General features: G+C 36.7%; 1 protein-coding gene across 2 annotated transcripts in view; it reads left to right on the forward strand.

Annotated features, from left to right (window-relative positions):
• Positions 1-17: 17 nt before the first annotated feature.
• Positions 18-20,283, forward strand: part of CHD1 (chromodomain helicase DNA binding protein 1) — a 71,497-nt gene continuing 51,231 nt past the window's right edge. For both annotated transcript variants that reach the window (XM_040622045.1, XM_040622046.1), the window contains exons 1-2: positions 18-157; positions 2,233-2,428. In XM_040622045.1, the coding sequence (XP_040477979.1) occupies positions 2,376-2,428 (53 nt within the window). In that variant the 5' untranslated portion in view covers positions 18-157; positions 2,233-2,375. The remainder of the gene's footprint in view (positions 158-2,232; positions 2,429-20,283) is intronic.

The following is a 20,283-nucleotide window of genomic DNA, read 5'->3' on the forward strand; positions in this document are numbered from 1 at the left end:
TCCTTCCCCTTCCCCCTCCTTCTCACGGACTCCTGCTTACCCCGAGACGCCCGGAGCCCGAGGACTCACTCGGCGGCAGAGACCGCGGGCCCGGCCGCGGGGGAGGCCGCCGATCCGAGTCGGCTCCCTCCGCCCCGCGAAGCCTGCACGCCCGCCGGTAAGAAAGGGGGCGGCGGGCGGGTCAGGATGTGGCGGGGAGGACGAGAGCCGGCCAGGCGGAGGGCGGGGGCGGCGCGGTGCCCGGGCGGCGGCCCAGCGGCCGAGCGCCGGGCGAAGGCCGGGGCGGCTCTGTGAGGGCCGGCAGTGGCTGACGGGCTCGGTGCACAGGGGGCGTGTGAGTGGCGAGCGCAGGCCGGCGCCGAGGAGCGCATCCTTGCGCCGGACGGGCGGGCAGCTGGGCGGTCGAGCCCCGGCCTCCTCGGCTTGGAGCTGGCCGGCCCGCGAGGGGAGAGCGGCGAGGCTCGAGCGGCGAGCACTTGCCGGGTGCTTTGGTCCCGCCGCGACCCGGACTCCCAGCACGTGGGGAGCGGCGGGGAGGGGGAGGGGGAGGGGGCGGCGGCCCGGGCGAGCCCGGGAGGGCGCGGGGCGGGTCTGCGGGAAGTTTGAGGCGGGAAGAGAGACCCTGGGACCGGGATGAAGGCCCAGAGAGGGACGGGGTTGGAGGGGGGTGGTTTGCGTCCGCTCGGGAGGCTGATTGGAGCGAAGCTGCAAAGTACGGATGAGGGAGGAGGAAGGTTTCCAACCTCCTTTCGAGTACCGCTTCGAAAACTTAGCAGGAGAGAAACAACTGTTAAAAGACGGGCGCAGAGAAGGAAGATTCAAAGAGGTTTAGCGACTTAGGGAAGAGTCATTGTTAGGACGCGTGAAAGGAGAGAGCTGCGTTTGCCTGGAGCTTCAGAAGTTAAGGTTGTGAGAAGGATCTCAGAAAGAGGACTTACTCGGAGAAGGAAGATGAGGGGGAAAAGGAAGTTACGGTGCACGGAGAAAGCCATTTTGAGGGGCGAAAGGAGTGAAAAGGAAAGAACGAAAAGAGTTGTGAACTTTCTCGACGAAGAGAGACTTTAGGTAACAGAGGCGGTTTGTTAGAGTTCCTAGAGTCTTAAAGACATAATCGTTTAACAGTAAAGCTCTTTGACTAATGGGAATTAATATTTAACGTTAAGAATAAATGTTGCGTGGAATAGTTACTTTTTGGATGACCATTTCTTGCGGGGCGGCTACTGGACTGTAGTCTCTGGAGAATTAAAATCCTGATCAAGATGCAGAGTTAACTATGATTGGGTTGGCAACAGCGTATTTTCCCCCTCTTTTTTGTGGAGTGGAAATAATCGTAGGAGTAAATTCTCTTTGCTGAGATCGGCGGACAGCTCTGCTCTCAGTCGCCTGTCTCGGTACTTTCTGGCTGGGGAAGGATCTGACGTCTCCTTCCCCCGCTTCTTCCTCTCCCTCCCCTGCCAGAGATCTCCTTTGTTTATTCGTGGATGGCTTGTAGGTGACTCTCCAGTGTTGGGCTGAAATCTTGAAAGGTGGAAATGCTGTGTCTTGGCTCATGATTTCTACCCCAAGCCCATTTCTTAATTAATCCTAGTATATATTCTATTGCCCTTTTTTTTTTAATGGAACCTTGCAAGTCCAAACTGGATAAATACTATTTAAATTTTATCACTCCACTCTCGGTTTACCTGTGAAAGAACACATTTGTTTTGATCTATACATTTTTCGCTGAAATTATACAATACACTTTTATTCTGTTCTCATGTGAGCATTTTCAAAACTTTCCTTCACTCAGGTATGTGAAGTTCTTGGTAATAGGAATTAGTGCTTGATTAAAGGTAATGTTTTTCCCCCTTCATTTGTTTGACCAAGTATCTAATAAGACTTCATTTTCTGTTCTTGGGATGTATATATGTTACATACTACCACTTTGCTTTAGTTATCTATTTATCTATGATGTGTATATATGTGTATTGATGCACCGTTGCCGTCAGTCTAAAAGTTTTATCACTCCACAAATATTTTAATTTCTTCTGTCAAAAATAAACAGTGGTGCTACATTCTATTAGGTAGTCAGGAACGTAGTTAATAGAAGCCTAAGTATTTTCAGTGAAAGACCCTTACCCCTTCCTTCGCATCTCTAATTTAATTGCCCTAGGTAGATTTGTAAAAGTTCTAAATAGACTTATTCTTTCCTCTATAGGAAATTTTCTTACTTTCTCAATATATTTTTTTTAGGTGAATCAAAAAGGGCCCAGAAAGCCTGTGAATGTTGGAGAAAATTCATCTGTGAATTTTTGATGTTTAAGGAGTTCGTATTTGTATTCATCGTTTAAACTGGGAAGATTTATATTTTATTTTAAAACTTCTTGATATTTACAATGAATGGACACAGTGATGAAGAAAGTGTTAGAAACAGTAGTGGAGAATCAAGGTAAGCATTTTATTATCAAATATTTATTATGAAGAGAACATAAAACTTGCATGACTCTTTAGTTTTCCTAGTAGGGGGCAGAGTTTTCAGATGAGATTCTTCCTCTTAGTTATCCAAACAGTAAAAAGTTTCTGATACATGAAGTTTTATTGATAATACAGTTTTTCTCTTGTTCCACTAAGATACACAAAAGTGAATTTAAATATAGAAAGTTTAGGTGACTTAAATCTCTTTGGAGGTTTATATTGTTTGGGTCAGTTATTGAAACTAGAGCAAGTAAAAAGAGACCTTTAAATTGCTTTGACAGTTAGTGCACTCTCCAAATAAAGGCAATAAGAAGTTCTTTACTCACCTTTTTGCTGACATTTTTGTCTTCTGTACCTTTCTTGTCCAGTAAAGTAGCCACTAGCGACACGTGACTATTTAAACTATTTAAAATTACAAAATATTCAAAATGCAATTACTCAGTCACACTTGATGCATTTCAAGTGCTGAAAGCCACATGTGATTAATGGCTACCATGATGTGTGGTGCAGATAGAAAACATTTCTATCACTACAGAGTTCTTTTGGACAATGCTGATCTGGACATTTGTTAAAATATTGCTGCAACCCTTTTTTCCCCCCGATTTTCTTTTTAAATTTGAGTTTTAATTATATATGAATGAGTTACTTGGGCCATGTCTTTCCAAAGAAAATAGAGTTAATGGGAATAAGCCAAATTAAGTTATTTTAATGTGTAAGAAACCTCTTCATATACAAAGATTCTTTAAATTCTTCTGTAGCCCGCAAATTTCGAGTTACCTGCACTTTGATGGAATCCATGTAGTTATATACATTTATCAGTAGAGATCAGGATTGTGAGCATCAGAGTCAGACTGCCTGATTACTTTTCCCAGTTCCACTTTTTATTAGTTGTGTAAATTAGGGCAAATTACTTCACCTCTGAGGTTTTGACTTTTTACTTTTATAGAATAGCAATTATAGTATTTATCTTCTTTAAAGTTGAAAATAGGTGTTATGTGTAAAGTGCTTAAAATAGTTCCTGATAAAATGAGTGCTCAATATTTGCTTGTTATAGTTAGCATCATGTCTTCTGTACCATAGGATACTATATAACTGGAACATTAATTACAGTGGTAGAGAAATGTGATGAGCAAGAAACAGGAAAGTTTTGGCAGTTGGGAGGGATTCAGAAAAAATGTTGGATAGAAAAGGAAGCAGTGTAGTTAGTAAGTGATTTGAAACTTGGTCTATTCTGGTCATGCTCGGTATACTTTAGTTTATCAGCTTTCACAGGCAGACTGGATAACAAGAACATCATAGAGAGAAAGGAGCAATTATGGAAGGCAGCATTATTTACTTGAACAGGTATTGGTCTAAACATTACAAAACCTGAGTTGACACTCTGCATTAACTAGTTCTCTGAATGATCTTCTCAACTTTAAAAAAAGAATTGAACTAAATGATTTTGACATTTCATCCCACCACTTAATTTACAAAGTATAATAAGGTTTCAGACAATCGACTTCAAGAATCACCAGGGTTGAGAGGCTAGATTAGAAGAGTTTTGAATCTCATGTTTGATTCAAGTCTCTACGGGTATATTGACTGTATTAAGTGATTAGAAGAGTCACATTGTCCACATTCGTTTATTTGTTAGTGAGCAATGAAATGGTTAATAGGTAGAACTATCTAGAGGTAACACAGGAACTAAACTACTCACAAAATAGGAAATAAGACTCTTGAGAGTAAATCGTCTAGTTGAGTATTCAGAGAGGTCATGTGCTGTTACATTCTGAGCCCTCACGTGTTCCAACAATGTTTTATATATTTTGCTGCCATATCTAAAGGGGAGTAGTAAGATAGATTTGGTAGTATAAGTGAAAAAAGTTAAACCCTGTGAAATCAAATTTACTTAAAGAAGTCTTTTACAATGCATACTTATTTAAAATAATTGCAAGTCATATTCTCTAATTATTCCGAGTTATTATTTCTACTATACAGGTTTTACGTGCTTCTGAGAAGTGTGATTGTCAAGTTATCTTGTTCTTGCAACTGCCTTGGTGTTTATCAGAAGGAGGGAGACCTGCTTCTCATCTGCTTTCATTTTCTTCCTTACTCCTGTTATGCTGTGCTTTTCCTTTGCTGTACTGTCATTGTTACCAACCCTCAGCCACCATTCTCCCCAGTGCCCCTCCCCCCAAAAAAGAGCTTTCATATCAAGGCAGTACAGAGAAGGGAGATTTGTGCTTAGGGACATGAACTTATAGGTAGGGAGGATTTTCTTGCCAAAAAAACACAAAAAAACAAAAACCAAACCATTTCTAGTAACTATGAATATTAATGTAGAGTGAAGAGAGGAGAAATATGCCCTGCTTTTAAAATTGATATGTGTTGTAAATAGTTTTTAAAGTAGAACTTGATTTTTATTGGGTAGAATTTTTAAATGGATTTTTGCTTTAGATTTTCTTTTTTCCTTTGTGGAAATTCCATTATGAAATGAAATAAAATTAAGCAAGAAGTCATTTGACATTTTTGTTGGTATAATTAGCTTTCTACTGAAAAATGTTTTTTGATTCTTTCCATGTGGAAGGCTGTCTATGACCATTGACTGAAAGGAGGAAGAATGTACAGGAAGATGTCTCTTTAGCTATGCTATAACTGACAATTTTGAAACTTATTTACTAAGAAATGTGGGTCAGGATGCACCTGCACATCAGTTCAAACTCAGCACAAAGTTTATTATATAACTGAAGTTAAGCTTTCTAAAGATGCTTTTGGAAGATTTCAAAGTACTGGTTCCCGGCTGTGTGGATTTGAGAAAAAACAAACAAAAAAATCAAGTTTTCCAAATCCTGGTTAGACTTTTTATTGTAAAGCTTTCTTAAATGATGATTTAATCAAGGAATAGGTTTGTGGATGAAGACCGGAAATACATAGTTACATTTTGCAAATTTTTGAATGATTGGCATACGCTTAATGCTCAGAACAATTTCTGTCCTTGCCTGCAGATTAAATTTTTAATAATCTAAAATTATACATGTAAATTTGATAATTTATTTGAATCACTTTAAGTAGTTCTGTATATGATGCTCTTGAAAAACTTTTACAGAGTGAGGGAAATTGTTGGTGACTTGCTACAATGGTCTTAACCATTGATAGTTAATCTGTGGCTGGTAATTGAGCTTTATTAAGCTGATTCTTAGAATTCTTTTGTTTCATTATGGCTTCTCATAGCGTTAACAATGCTTGATTTAACATATTTATATGTGTTTTAAATATATATGTGTATAAATTTTATATTAGAAGAACTCTGTCACACAAATTTCCTTGGCTTACAGAAAATATTTTTGTTAATGTTTTTTATACTTCAAGAATCTTTGGATCTGAACTTTTAAAGTGTTTCATGTAAGCAGTGAGTAGGAAATATGATCAGTGGAAATGTTCTAAATGAAAATCTCCTTTTATAAATTCAGCATCTTTAAAAGGCTTTGACAAGCCCCCTAGTGTGAAGGACCTGTTAAATTTAAGGAACACCAAGTCAAAGTTAATTTGAACACAGGCCACGTTTCTTTACCATGTATTTATTTGTTAGTGTCTTGTTGAAAACTACTGTGGCACACCATTTTTGGAAATGTTGCATTTATGTACACACATACCAGAAAGCTTTGTTGTCACCAAAATCAGTTTTTTGCACTAAGTTTGAATAATTTTTAAAGGCAATACCAGTTAAAATGGTGTTTTCTAAGCTTACTTTGCAGTTATCTCAGAATTTTAAAAAAGTTAATTCATTCTTAAATTTCAAATGTTTGTGCTGAAAAACATTTTAAGAAAGGCAGGAAAACCTGAAACCATAAAGCCAGAATGGCTAGAAATCATTGAGTTAAGGAAACTGGTTTTTAAAATTTTCCCATGATGTCATTATTTGCAGGGAAGTTTGGCTCTTTCACACCATTTTCCGTTAATCACTGTTTTTCAGCTGTATATGTACTTTCTTCATTTATTCCTATTAGTTTTTTTCTTTCCTCAAATATCCTGTACACTGTTCTGGATGATCTGAGATTAAGTACCATTTCTTAACATTTTGAAAATTGAATAAGCTGTTAAGCAGGAGCTTTAGTAATGGGTTACTCTCTCTTCAAATACAATTTACTAAATTAACATTTTCATAGTATTTCCTAGGATTGTGATTAATCTGCATTACTGTAAAGTGTTTAGAGTTTCAACTGCTAAGGATAAGAGAACTATATGATTTGACTTTTAAATACATTACTTTATCTACATAGGCATGAGATAATGTGGAAGCAAATGTTAATATGTAATTGCCCCTGTTTTATACTGCTTAAGTAGTTGCTTATTTAAAATCTTGGTGACTGTTTACATTTGGTACAGTTCTATATTTAAAAATAAGAGTAATTCTTTGTGGGGAAGAGATAAAGAATAAATAGAAAAAACTTTATCTTTTTTACAGAAAATTTAAAAAATGTATAAATAGCAAAGTTAAAGCTCCAGTTGTACTCCTTGGACCAGTAGCGCTGGCATCACCTGGGAGCTTGTTGGAAATGTACCACCTTGGGCCCCACCCCAGTCCACCTGAATGAGAATCTTCATTTTAACAAGATTCTCAAGTGATTTGTGTTCATGTTAAATTGATGTGTGCTGTGTGTGTGGTGTGTGTGTGTGTGTGTGTGTGTGTGTGTGTGTGTAGGTAGATACACACACACAGACGTAGCTGTTTGCCTGGAGTCATTCAGCACCTTGCCACTTTTTTTTTTTTGTTATTGATGTTGTTATTTTTTTCCCTGGGAACACCCAAAGAATGGTGTCATGGCCCATGCCAGCAAGAAGTTGAGTACATTTCATTTCTCTTGGAATGATAATAATGTGGCATGCAGTGATTATTGAGGTCTTACTCTGACTGAACCAGGCATGGTACACATAGTGCACAGAGTATTACATGAATTTATCACAGTTCATCCTCATAAAACTCCAGTGATGTATGCAGTATTATGATTCCTGCTCTCCAGAAGGGGAAACCAGATTTATAGCCATTTTTAAAAATCTTTTTTAAAAAACTACTAACTAAATTCCACACTTTACTTGGATTTCATTGGTTTTTCCGTTAATGCCACTTCTGTTCCAGGATTCAATCCAGGGTACCATGTTGCGTTTAGCTGTCAACTCTCTGAAGTATCCTCTGGTCTGTGAGAGTTTCTTTCTTTCCTTGATTTCCTTAAGGCTTAAGGTGCTGGCCAGGTATTCTATAAAATATCCCCCAGTGAGGATTTATCTGATGTTTGTATTAGGATAAACTGGGGTTATCAGTTTTTGGAAAGAATATCACAGAGATGAAGTGCTCTTCTAGTCACATAGATGAAAAGGGTAATATCCACATATTACTGATGATATTAACCTTCATTACTTAGCCAACATAATATTTGCCAGGGTTCTCCACTTTAAGTTACTTCTTTTTTCTTCTCATACTGTATTCTTTGGAAGCAAGTCACTATGTCTAGCCCTCTCTCAGATGGTTAGGGGGAAGGTTGGAATTAAGTTCTATCGCCTGGTGGGAGAGAGTATCTACATATTTTAAGTGGAATTCTTCTGTAAAGAAGTCTTTTCTCCCCCCTTTATTCAGTCATTGATTTACGTAAGCCTGGACTTATGTATATGAATTTTATACTTTGGGTTATAATCCAGTAAGTTATTTATTTTGTCACTCACATTGTTCTAGCCTTGCCTATCGGGTGCTGTCTTTCAAGTTGGCATCTGTATCCTTTTTACATACTCCTCTTTTTGCCCTAGAACCAGCCATTTCTCCAAAGAACCCTGGATCCTTTTATTGGAGAAAAGGATATTAGAAACCAAGGTTTGGGTGCTGGGTATGCTTGTTGTTACCCAGGTATCACTGCTTCCAAGTCTTCTCAGTGGAAAAAGCAGACAGCGCTAGGTAATATATAGATATATACTAAACCATGTATATCTACATATCTCTAGTTCTGGAATTTCTCAGTATGCATATTAAGGTGGACGTGAGTTTGTATTGATGTCTAATTCTGTACTGCAGGATTCATCCTAACCTTCCTTTCTTGCTCCTTTATAACTTTAATTTCCTTCGGAGAGAAAGGCTCCTGCCATCCACCATCCCATCGTGTACTTCAAGGTCAGATACAGGTAAAGCAGTTTTAGAATTTTTAGGCCATACTCCCAGAAGAAACAAATTTATCAACTAGAATACAGTGTTTATGTACAGTATACACTGCCTTACAGCTTCTAGTCAAAACACTGTTTTCTAAAGTTACTAAAGTTAGCTTCTTTCTCCCACCCTCTTCAGTGTAGTTCTCATAAATTTGTAATAAAGTTAGATTCATTTGGCACAGTTTGCGTTCCATTCTGTGTTCTTCAGTCACATGGGTTGATCTTTTGAAGTTGCATATATTACATACTCTGTGAGGTACAGTTTCATGTGTTTGGACAAACGCACAGAATCATTTATCCTCTACTCCATTACTGTGCAGAATGATTCCTTCACTCTAAAAGTTCCCCTCTTTTTCCCAGATCTGCTGAATCAGAATTTTCATTTTAACAAGATTCCCAGCAGATTTATATGCATATTAAATTCATATGCATATAGGAGAAGCTGTTCACCTGGAATCATTCAGTATCTTGCCATGTTAATGAAGAAAGATTATTATGATTTAGGGGTGATAATGCAGTAGCTAGGTTTTAACACACAATCAGGTATGTAAGTATACTCAGAATTCACGGAACTATATAGGTAAACAAATGAGGTGAAAGAAAATGGAATTGGGCAAAGTACTGGAGTAATGTAATGGGCTATATGGAAAGTTTTTATGGAGCTCTTTAATTTTTGTAACCTTAATGGTAAGAAATGATGTAGTTTGGAAAGAAAGGAAGAACAAATAGTATATATTCAGAAGTGGGATGGAGAGGAAGGTTTTTACGGAAGTCATAGTCACCCAATAAAGAAGTCCAAGTTCCCTAATAGAGAATGTGTTGGACATGCTGGCTTTGCAGTTCTTTAGTCTGACGTTTATTCAGTGTTATGCTAAAGTTATTGTATGGTTTAGTCCTAAGTGAAGGAAGGAGAAAAAGGGAAGGATAGCTGAATAAATGCAACATGTGTTAAGAGAATAATACTCATGTAAAAGTACCACTGGTTTAAAGAGGTACTCTAGAAATTTATTGTACCAGAATCAGGTTCTTAGGTGTGAATGACTGAAAAAATTGCTGTTTATAGTTAAGGGTATCTTATCTGTTACTGTGATATGAGGTGACTGCTTAGTCAAAAGTCAACTTTAAGTAAATGTTAAACTACATTTGAGAGTTCTTTGGTGTGGATAGATTGAGATCTAAGTTATCATTGAGAATAAAGTACAGAGACATGGTAAATTCTGGGTAAACAGTACTGGCTTCTGGCATCCAGTGTCTACAGTTTCTCTCAGAGATGAGACATAAGGCACAAAAATAGTGGGGAGCTCTTAATGAAAACCATTCAAGTTAGCTATTTCACATCTCCCATTGCTGCTTTCAGAAGTACAGTTCTCTGTCCCCAGATACTTAATTTAGATGATTGAGCAACTACTTTGTGGTAGATTACATGAGATAATAAAACCGGAGATTATCCTATGAGGCTTATAGTGAAGAAAGAAACCAAATTTAAATATTTGTAGTATCTAGTGGTTATAATAAATACAAAAAGGTAATAGCATGCAGTAGTTCAAAGGTGGGAGTCTGAGAAGTTTGATCATAAGGCAAATGATTAGTTTCTATATCAAGCCCAGTGTCAGAATGAAGTTTGTTGCTTTTTAAAAGAGATGTGTAAAATGTAAGATGTGATCTTAGATTTTCTGCATGTTAAATGTGCTGATAATGTGGCTTTTATGATCATGAGGTATTTTGACAGGCTTAGGCAAAAAGCAGAGTAACTTTTATACTCAGGAAAATGATGTTAGATGGCAGTAAATACTGTGTTGAAGAGCTATTATGTGAAGGAATGGGGCCATTGGACAAGAGTAGAGTTACGGTCTAAATTCCCTGAAAGGAGACTATTCTTTTTGTGCTTGAAGTAGATATTAGTATGATTATTGCCATTTGATGCAGCTACTACAGTATTCCTATTTCCAATTGAGTGAATCTTGCATTAATAAAAGGAGGAAGTTTGATCTGAAAGGAAATTTTATAAGAAAAGAATTACAGTTGTATATGAGTATGAAAAATGTAAATGATCTCTTTATTCCAGTTTTAGCCTGTATTTTATACCAGAAGATTGACTTAGTGTTCAGTAGCTTATCTCAGTCATAATTATTCTACATTGATGATCCCCCCCCACTTTTTTTTAATCGAATGTCTCACAGTAGATGGAGGTGGTGGTTATGTGCCCCACACTCCCATGGGTATCTGCAGATAGATGAAATACCAAATTACAAATAACTTTGTTAGAAAGTAAAGCGTATAGTGCTGGGAACTTAGTTGTTTTGCGACAGTAGTCATTAAAATAATAAAAAGTGTACACGTATTCCAAAAATCTTTTTTAAAACAAATCAAATGGATATCTCTTTAACTTGAACTTTTAAATATAGACATTTATTTTATTATTAGTATTAACTTTAAAGTTGTGGATGATGATTTCAAGCATATGTGTAAGTAGTGACAGTAGTAAAATGAACCCGCATGTATACATCATCTAGTTTCACATTTTATCTCATGGCCAATCTAGTTTAATCTCTAAATCCTCCTACTCAGTTATTTTGAAGATTGTTTTGAAATACAATTTTTTTTTTTAAGATTTTTTTTTGTCAGAGTGAGCGAGCATAAGCAGGGGGAGCGGCAGGCAGAGCAGGCATAGGGAGAAGCAGGCTCCCTGCTGAGCAAGAAGCCTGATGCAGGACTCAGTTCCAGGACACTGGAATCATGACCTGGGTCAAAGGCGGATGCTTTATCAACCGAACCACCCAGGAGTCCCTGAAACACAGCTTCTACTAGGCTAGACTTCTGCATGATAGGTAATACTAATAGGGAAAACAAATGTTGTCACTTAAGCTTTGTCTGCTTGTTATAATTACAAATTACAGAATTAGAGGAGCACCACCCAGACAGTTAAACGTCTGACTCTCGATTTCCGCTCTGGTCGTGATCTCAGGGTTGTGAGATTGAGCCCAGTGTTGGGCTTCTCGTTGGGTGCAGAGCCTGCTTAAGATTTTCTCTCTCCCTCTCCCCCCATATTTCTCTTTCTCTCTCTCTCCTTTCCTCCCTCCCTCTCTCCTTCTTTCGCCCCCGCATCTAAAAAAACCAACAAAATTACAGAATTAGAGATTTGTATTGTTATTACTATTACATCAAATTATATATATATTTTATGAAACTAATGTTTAGTGACTTGCAAATGTATATATAGTAGCCTTTATTTCTCATCTGAGTCCCTGAATGTTTACTAGAGAAACTTTTGAGTTTACTGTCTACCTCATATTCAACATGACTAAACCCAAACAATCATCTTTGAAATTAGTCATGCTTAATGTGACCCTTCCTAGCATCTATTTCTAGCAGTTTTTTTCTCATTTATTCAGCCGGAGGTTTTAAGGTGGTAGAAGCATACTGTACTTTGAGTTTATAATAGCATTTTGACTTGGATTGGTAATTAAGAATGCTAAGAGGAACTGTGTGTTGCTATTTGGTGCCTCACATAGCAGTGGCATTAGTTGGTTTTCAGAATGGTACAGATGGATAGATACATCCCAGATTTTCTCATACCTTTGATATTTATTTGATGGCTTATAATAAAGATAAGGTGGATAACAGATTTTAAAATATTTTTTAGAGATTTCATTTATTTGAGAGAGAGAGTGGGGGGGAGCAGCAAGCAGAGGGAGAAGCAGGCTCCTTGGTGAGCAAGGAGCCCACCGTGGGGCTACATCCCAACCTTGGGATCATTACCTGAGCCAAAGGCAGAGGCTTAACCAACCAATCCACCCAGGTGCCCCAACAGATTTTAATGCAATGTAATTTTATAGAATTTAAAAGTAGTCTGATCTTAGTTATCATCTAGCTGAATTCTTCTCATTTTTTAAATGACTATTCTAGGGTAATACATTTTAAAAAGTTGCAGTATGTTAAAGGATTAGGATCAGTTCTTTTTTTACTGAAAGAGAATAGTGTAAACTAGAATAGAAAATACAGTGTGCCTTTAGTAGAGTACTAGTTCATCAAACTTTTATGGCTATGTGTGCATGTGTGTGCATGTGTATACTGCATAGTCCAAAAAGTTTGAAAGCCATTGACTTTGGCCACTAGTTCGTTTTTTTAGTTTTAAGTATTTCCTCAGTTCCTACAAATTTCCATATTGTTTCTCTAGTTCTGTTGAAGTAAATAATGGTCTATAAAAGCAACTGAAATGAAGTCCCTGACTTACTGAATTCTAGAATGTAGTTAGAAGAGAGATACATGGGAGCACCTGGGTGGCTCAGTTGGTTAAGCATCTGCCTTCGGCTCAGGTCATGATCCCAGGGTCCTGGAATCGAGCCCCGCATCTGGCTCCCTGCTCAGCAGGGAATCTGCTTCTCCCTCTCCTTCTGCCTGCCACTCCCCCTGCTTGTACTCTCTCTCTCTCTGTCAAATAAAAATCTTTAAAAAAAAGGAGATACATGTATACAAAAAATTATAATATTGTGAAGGCATTACTAATAACATATGAGCAAAATATTGTGAACATGTGGGTTGAAACAGTGATGTGCCTGGAGAAATTGGAGAAGGTTACATAAAGAATATGATAATTTAGAGTAATGTTAGAGTGGAAAGTTTTATCTGTTGGCTTCAGAGAGGAATCATTCTCCAGAGTGAAAAGTATGGGGAATACTACTAATACTGCGCTCTAAAATCACTCCCTCCATAAAGCCTTGCCCCGATTCCATTTTCCTCATCTCTAGTTCTTTATTCAGGAATCAGTCCATCTTTATATTTTTGATTCTCCTAAGTTTTACTTTTTCCCATAGTATTTTGTTTCTTCTAGAAATTCTTGCTCAATATTTGTTGAAGAGATAAGCCAATGAATTCATATTATCCATGTATAGAGCTTATTCTTTCAAAAATGTTTATTGCATAAACATTATAGTATATTAAGAGAACCAGTTAAGGTGTTCTATATATTGGAAACAGGGGTTCAAATAGTTACTTCTTTTTTACTCTCAGATAAGTGAGCTCTACCCCTTGAGGTTATTAAGGTACTGTGGCTAGTGGGACAGCTTTGCTATCCTTAATCTTAATACCTGGCTTCTCTTGCTCTACTAGCTGCCATTTTCAGCCAGCAGGAAGAAGATGGGGAGGGGTAGGATTTAAAGCAAGCCACTTTATTAAGGCTGTGATGTAAAAAAATCCCATATCACTTCTAGCTATATCCCTTTGGCTGGAACCTGTTTACATGGCCACATCTAGCTGAAAGCTGGACATACACCAGTGAAAACTGGACGACAGTTGTGTACTACTAAAGGGCAGATAAAATGGATACTGGGTGAGTGGGGAGGAGCAAGTAGACGATATAAATATATGGTACAAATAGAAAGAAGTGTTATTTTGAAATAAGTCAACTCCTATCATACTGAGTAATTAGTGGCTTTCATTTTTCTGAATTTTTTTCATTTCTTTATATGTATTCATAATTCGTACACTTTTGTTATCATAGTATTGGTATTTGGTTTTGTCACTTACCCTTCTCTGAGCCTCAGTTTGTTTATTATATGAAATTGAAAGGGTCAAATGAGAACCCAGGATCTGGCACATAGCACCAATTAGTAATCATCATGTCTTCCCTTTTTTTATTGAGCAATTTGTATTGAAAGTCTTAGGTTTAACTCACAGGCATTTTATATATTTGTATTTGTATTTCCATTTATGACATTCCAGAGAACAGCTAAAGTAGTCCTTGAAGTAATGATTCTGATCCTGAACTCAGGAAAAAGACATTTTTTAAAAAAATTTCTAATAGCTGTCAGTATTGAATTCCTACAGTATGTCAGACTGTATGCTTTACATCTCTTAATCTTCACAGTAGTCCTTAAGTATGTTTATTGTTCCCATGTGGCAAAAACTTGAGGTTTGTCTAATGGGTGTACATATATAAATGTAATTACAATGAGAAGAAGGAGCTAGAAAGCTAGGAAAAAATAAGTTAGGGTTGATTGATTGAACTTCAGAGCACTCATCAGGTTAGCTCTGAATTTTCTCCTTGTGTGTCTTTCAAAAATTCTTTCAAAATTCCCCCAAAGAAGTCCTTTTGAATTGTATTGACTCTTAAACAGTAATCAGGAGAGGGGACATGGCATGAAGTGAGAATTTAGTGCAATATATTTGTTCCTTAGAATAGTAAATACATTTTTTTTGTGTATTACTGTGTTTGTCAGGCATACAACCTTCTACTAATTTTTCTGTGGAAAATCAGTTTACCTTTTATCAGTGTATCCTATAGCTTTCCTCCCCACCTCCTGAATTGAATCCATCTAAATACTACTACCAGTTTAAAATTTTTTGAAAATGATAAAGTAGGGAAATGGTATATACCAGAAAGAAAATCTTGATGTCTTAGGGACAAAAGAAGAAAATAAATGAATATATTATTTAATGGAATTAAAGTGAGAAATCATTGATGTAAACCTTTGATACAGGCAGTCTCATTTATATATACTGTTTGAATGCACAGTCTTTTTTCTTCTTTACTGCACTTCTTGGTACTTCCACACACACTCCAATAACTCTTTCTTTCTTTCTTCTTTTTTTTTTCTCCCCATTCCAATAACACTTTTTTGGCTTTTTCAGTCTATTCCTGTTCCTTTATCAGGGCCAGTTTCTTCTTTTGCTGATCTGATGGTAAGGAAAGCAGCTGCTCATTGTTACCATTTTCTTAGAAGATCATTCACTATTTTATTCACTCTTCCTTTATGTGCCGTTGCAGACATAGTTTCCAGTTTCTGTGATAAAAACAAAAAATACTTGAACATTTTTTTTCTTGTAATATAGAAGAATCTTTGTTTATTCACTTGAGAATATGTTCTTCTCATCTACCCATTGTAGGTCTTGGTGTTTTCTTTAGTCTGAAGGATTGATTTGAGTGGAGAGTTGAGTGCAGAACAGGGAGGTATTGCTATTCTCTCATATGCGAGGCTGAGCTAACATAGACTCTCCCAAAGTAAAGTACTTCCTACCCACAAACACATGAAAATCTGAAATAAATAATGGGAAAATGGGCAAAAAGTAGGTGCATTGCTGAACTTCAAAGAAAACCTTCATGTGCCAGGAACGAAAGGGACCTCGAAGGCAGTAGTCAGGAGCAGTAAGCTCTGAGCAAACATGGCAGTACAGGGGAGATTTGGAGGGATACAGGGTCTCTGAACAGGATACTGAGGTTGGAATTGAAATTAAGTATTTGACTAGGGAATTAAGTCTCCTTAAAGTTTGAGACCCTGTAAGGTTTGCCTCCTTTGGAAAGAATCTAGAAGAACTTCCTATATGTGCCTTCAAGGACACTTTTTGTTGTTGTTGTAAAGATAAATTAGAATATAGTGATGAAGATATTTGGAATCTATGAAGAGCTATTAAATTTTATCTAGAGTAAAATGAGAGAAAGGGCCATAAGAGCCAAGCAGATAACATAAATGAATGAAGCTGTCTGGATATAAGATATTTGTTTGGGGGAGGTGACTAGTGAAGATCATGTAGAGGTTTGGTGATTATATACATCATTTTAAGGAACCAGTGCTTCTTGGATATAGACAATTGTGACCATGTGGGGAATGGATCCAGTGTTTAGTGTTCTAGATATTCTGATTCTTCAAAATTATTTTCCCCATAACAATATTAAATTAGGTGACTTTAGAGAAAGAAAAAACCAAAAGAAGAAGAGTAGAGGCAGAGAAACCAGGAGGAAAGAACAAAGAAATTGTGAAAGACTTAGGCTTATGATATTTTTGAATAAAAAGCAGAGAGGTGGTAGTATTAGCTGTTTATTAATTCACATGTTTTTAGAGTCTGTCAGAGTTCTAGAGAGTAGAGATAGATTTAAGTAATAACAGTCCTATGATACAACTGGCTTATGTTAAGCATGTACTAAGTGCCAGACATCCTGTGAGGTATCTTATGTAATCTGTGGAGATCTAGAAAAACTCCATTGGAGAAACGAAGGATAAATAGAGGAGGAGTACTAGTGAAGAGTACAGAAAAGTTGAAAAAATAGTACCAAGAAATTCTTTGTGTATCTTTTGCCCAGATTCACTAATTTTTAACTTATTGCTTTTATACATGTATATCTATATACATGATACATATGTAATACGTATTTATTTTTCCTGAATTTTTTAAGAGCATATTGCAAAAGTCATGCCCCTTTAGGCATTGATACTTCAGTATATATTTTCTAAGAACAAAGGTACTCTATTATAGAAGCCATGTATAGTTATTAAATTCAGGAAAATTTACATTGATATAATACTTTAATCTTTAGTCATTATTCCAGTTTGGTCAATAGTCCTAATCATTTTTCAGTACAGGATCCAGTATAAGATCACGTACTCCATTTGGCTGTCATGTTTCTTTAATCTCCTTTAATCTGGAACTTGTTTTTCATGACATTAGCATTTTGAAGATGATATAGGCTAGTTATTTTACAGAATATATTTCTCAGTTTGGGCTTGTGTTATGTTCACTTATGATTAGATCTAGGTTATGCATCACCTACCATATGCATCCCTGACTGGAGTACTGTGTAAGTGGTGATACGTCTTTCTCAAAGGTCTATCTGGAGGCTCATGTTGTCTGCCTGTCCCTATTGATGATGTTAGTTTTGATCATCAGGACAAGGTGATATCTGGTTTTTCAACTAGTTTCACATTTATTTGTTACACTAAAAGGCAATTTCTGAGATGTTACCTTGACACTGTGCACATATCTACTCATCAGACTCTCTCCTTAGATTTAGCATATCTTGATGATTGCAAAATGGTAATTTTCTAACACTACTCTCCTGGTCACATTAATCAGTTGGCATTCAGAGCCCTCCCTTGTCTTCTTGCCTGTCTACCTACCTACCTACTTATCATCAGCACGGACTCAAGGATTCCTGTTTTATTTACTGGGTAATAACCTTTTGATTGGTCTGTTTTGATGCTCAAATCAGATTTGGCCAATGAAAGCTTCTTTAGGTTGGCTCCTGTGTCCTGTTTTGATTTTTTTCCTGTTCCTACCCCCATTTTTTCCTTTCCTTCCTTCCTTCCTTCCTTTTCAAGTATTTTGCTTTTTGGCATAGCAAGATGGTTTAGGTAAATCTTTTGTTTCCCTGTCCCTAGAATCTGCCTTTTTTTTTTTTTTTTTTTTTTAAGATTTTATTTATTTGAGGGAGAGTGAGAGAGGAGGAGCAGAAGGAGAGGGAGAGAAGCATTGCTCTCCACTAAGCAGGGAGCCTGACGTGGAGCTCCATCCTAGGACTCTGGGATCATTCCCTGAGCCAAAGGCAGACGCCCAACCGACTGAGGCACCCCTAGAATCTGCCATTTCTCAAAGGACTCTCAGTTCATATAAGTGGAGAATAGTACTTAGCTGTCAGGATCTGGGTGCTACGTGATTATAAATTTAACACTTCAAAGCGGATATTTTTACATTGGTTGATAAATAACAAATAAAAAAGATACGCTGCCATAAATATAAAAAGCTATGCAAAGGGCCATCTTTTTGTATCACTATGGTATCACAGGAATGGAAGCAAAGCATGTTCATCATTGAGGTACAAGTCGAAACTGAGATGTATCTACAAAATGGAGTATGTGCAGTTGCATAAAGGAAAGGAGAACATACCTACTGCTGTGGAATGGTCTCCAGAATACTATATACATATACATATATACATACATATATATATATATATATATATATATATATATACACACACACACACACACATACATATATATAATATATCATTTATTTAATAGTGTAAATATGTTAATGATTATTTATGAAAGAGGAGATATAAACATATATTCTTACTCATAATTTGCTTATATTGAAAAAAAGGAAGATAGATTTAAAACTTTAAAAAAGAACTGTAGGGGAGAGAGGACATAGTGTAGAGGAGACAAGGATGGGTAGTGGATTTTGACTGTAACTTCTGTAAACTCAAGTTGGACCCAAGTAAGTAGTAAAGCAGCATTAAATCGAGATGAATAAAAAGTGGTCTCTAAAATGAAAGAAAAAGCAAATGACTGTAAGTAAACCAAATTGGTGGCTATGTAGAAATAAATTATTTCAGTGGACTTCAAAGCAATAATTTGATTCTAGGAGTGAGTATTCCTGAAGGACAAAAAGAACTGTAAAGAAATCTTGACATTTAGTAATGATATTGTTAATAATATAGGTATTATTTTGGAACAGTTATATATAATCTTAAGATAGGCAGAAATTTTGTTAATGTCATTTGGAACCAAAAAACTCTACCCAAGTGATAGAAATATAAAACCAAAGAAGTAAAAACCCTGCAAATTTAAATTGGAAATGCTAGTATAAATTCTTAATGCATTGTCTCTAAAAGTATTTATTCTAGGTTATTCCATTAAAAACAAATTTTTTTTTTTTTAAGATTTTATTTTTTTGTCAGAGAGCTTGTGCGTGTGCACAAGCAGGGGGAGCAGCAGGCAGAGGGAGAAGCAGGCTCCTTGCTCAGCAAGGAGCCTGATGTAGAACTCCATCCCAGGACACTGGGATCATGACCTGAGCTGAAGGCAGATGCTTAACTGACTGAGCCCCCCAGGCACCTTTAAAAACAAAATTTAAAACAGTGACCAATCCCATAGTTACAGGCTCACTTACTACTCAGATTGCAGTTTAAGTTCTGATCTAAACAGAAGCAGGGCTTTTGATGAAATGCCTGAGTTATATTCTGAAACAAGAAATACATGAGATGATCCTCGTTCTTCTTGTCAGACCAGAAAGTGAGGAAGCTGTCAAAGACTACTTGAGTTCTTGTCAAAAGTACTCTAGAACTAATAAAGGGTTTCCTGTTGGCTAAAGATGGGACAATTTGAACATCAACAATGATACAGTGGATTAAAATTCATCAAATAATTCAAATCCATGAGTTCATGAGACATAAAAATTATTAGTCGACTTTGAAAGGATGCTAGCAGTTTAACTTTTCAAAACTGACAAATAAGGAAAAGAAATGAAAGTGGCTTTCATGTATGAACTGTACCTTAAGGTTAACAAATATGAAAATTTGTCATTATGAAAGTATTCTACCTATTAATGAAGAAGTTATATAATGGGTAAACGAAGAAAGATATATCACCATTTTACTGCCTCTAAATAAATAGGTGGTAAAGCCATCATGATCAATGGCTGCTGAAAACATTAGATACAGAGCTTATAGGGAACTGTGTAATGAATAGATAAGGCTGAAAATGCCACAGCTGAAACTCAAAAAAGAGACGACCAAACTTGTTTCTTCTGATAGAAGTCCACAGCAACTCAAAAAATATTCTTGCTAAGAAGAGCTGAATTTTAATCGGAATCTCTTGATCTAAGAGTTTACAAGAACTACAACGGCCAGAAAAATATGTTAATACCACAGGGTTGCAGTAAGCGAAATCTGAAAAAGCAGGAAAAACTAACTAATTTCTTCCACAAAATAAATTGCAAGAGAAAACAGAGGAAGAGGAAACCGTCAAATTAATAAAGGAGACTTAAAGAGTCAGAGAAAAACAAAACAAATACCATATGATTTCACTCACATGTGGAATTTAAGAAAACAAATGAGAAAGGAAAAAAGGCAAACCAAGAAACAGACTTTTAACGTAG

The sequence above is a fragment of the Ursus maritimus genome, unplaced genomic scaffold (assembly GCF_017311325.1).
Source record: "Ursus maritimus isolate PB19 unplaced genomic scaffold, ASM1731132v1 scaffold_5, whole genome shotgun sequence".
NCBI lineage: Eukaryota > Metazoa > Chordata > Mammalia > Carnivora > Ursidae > Ursus > Ursus maritimus.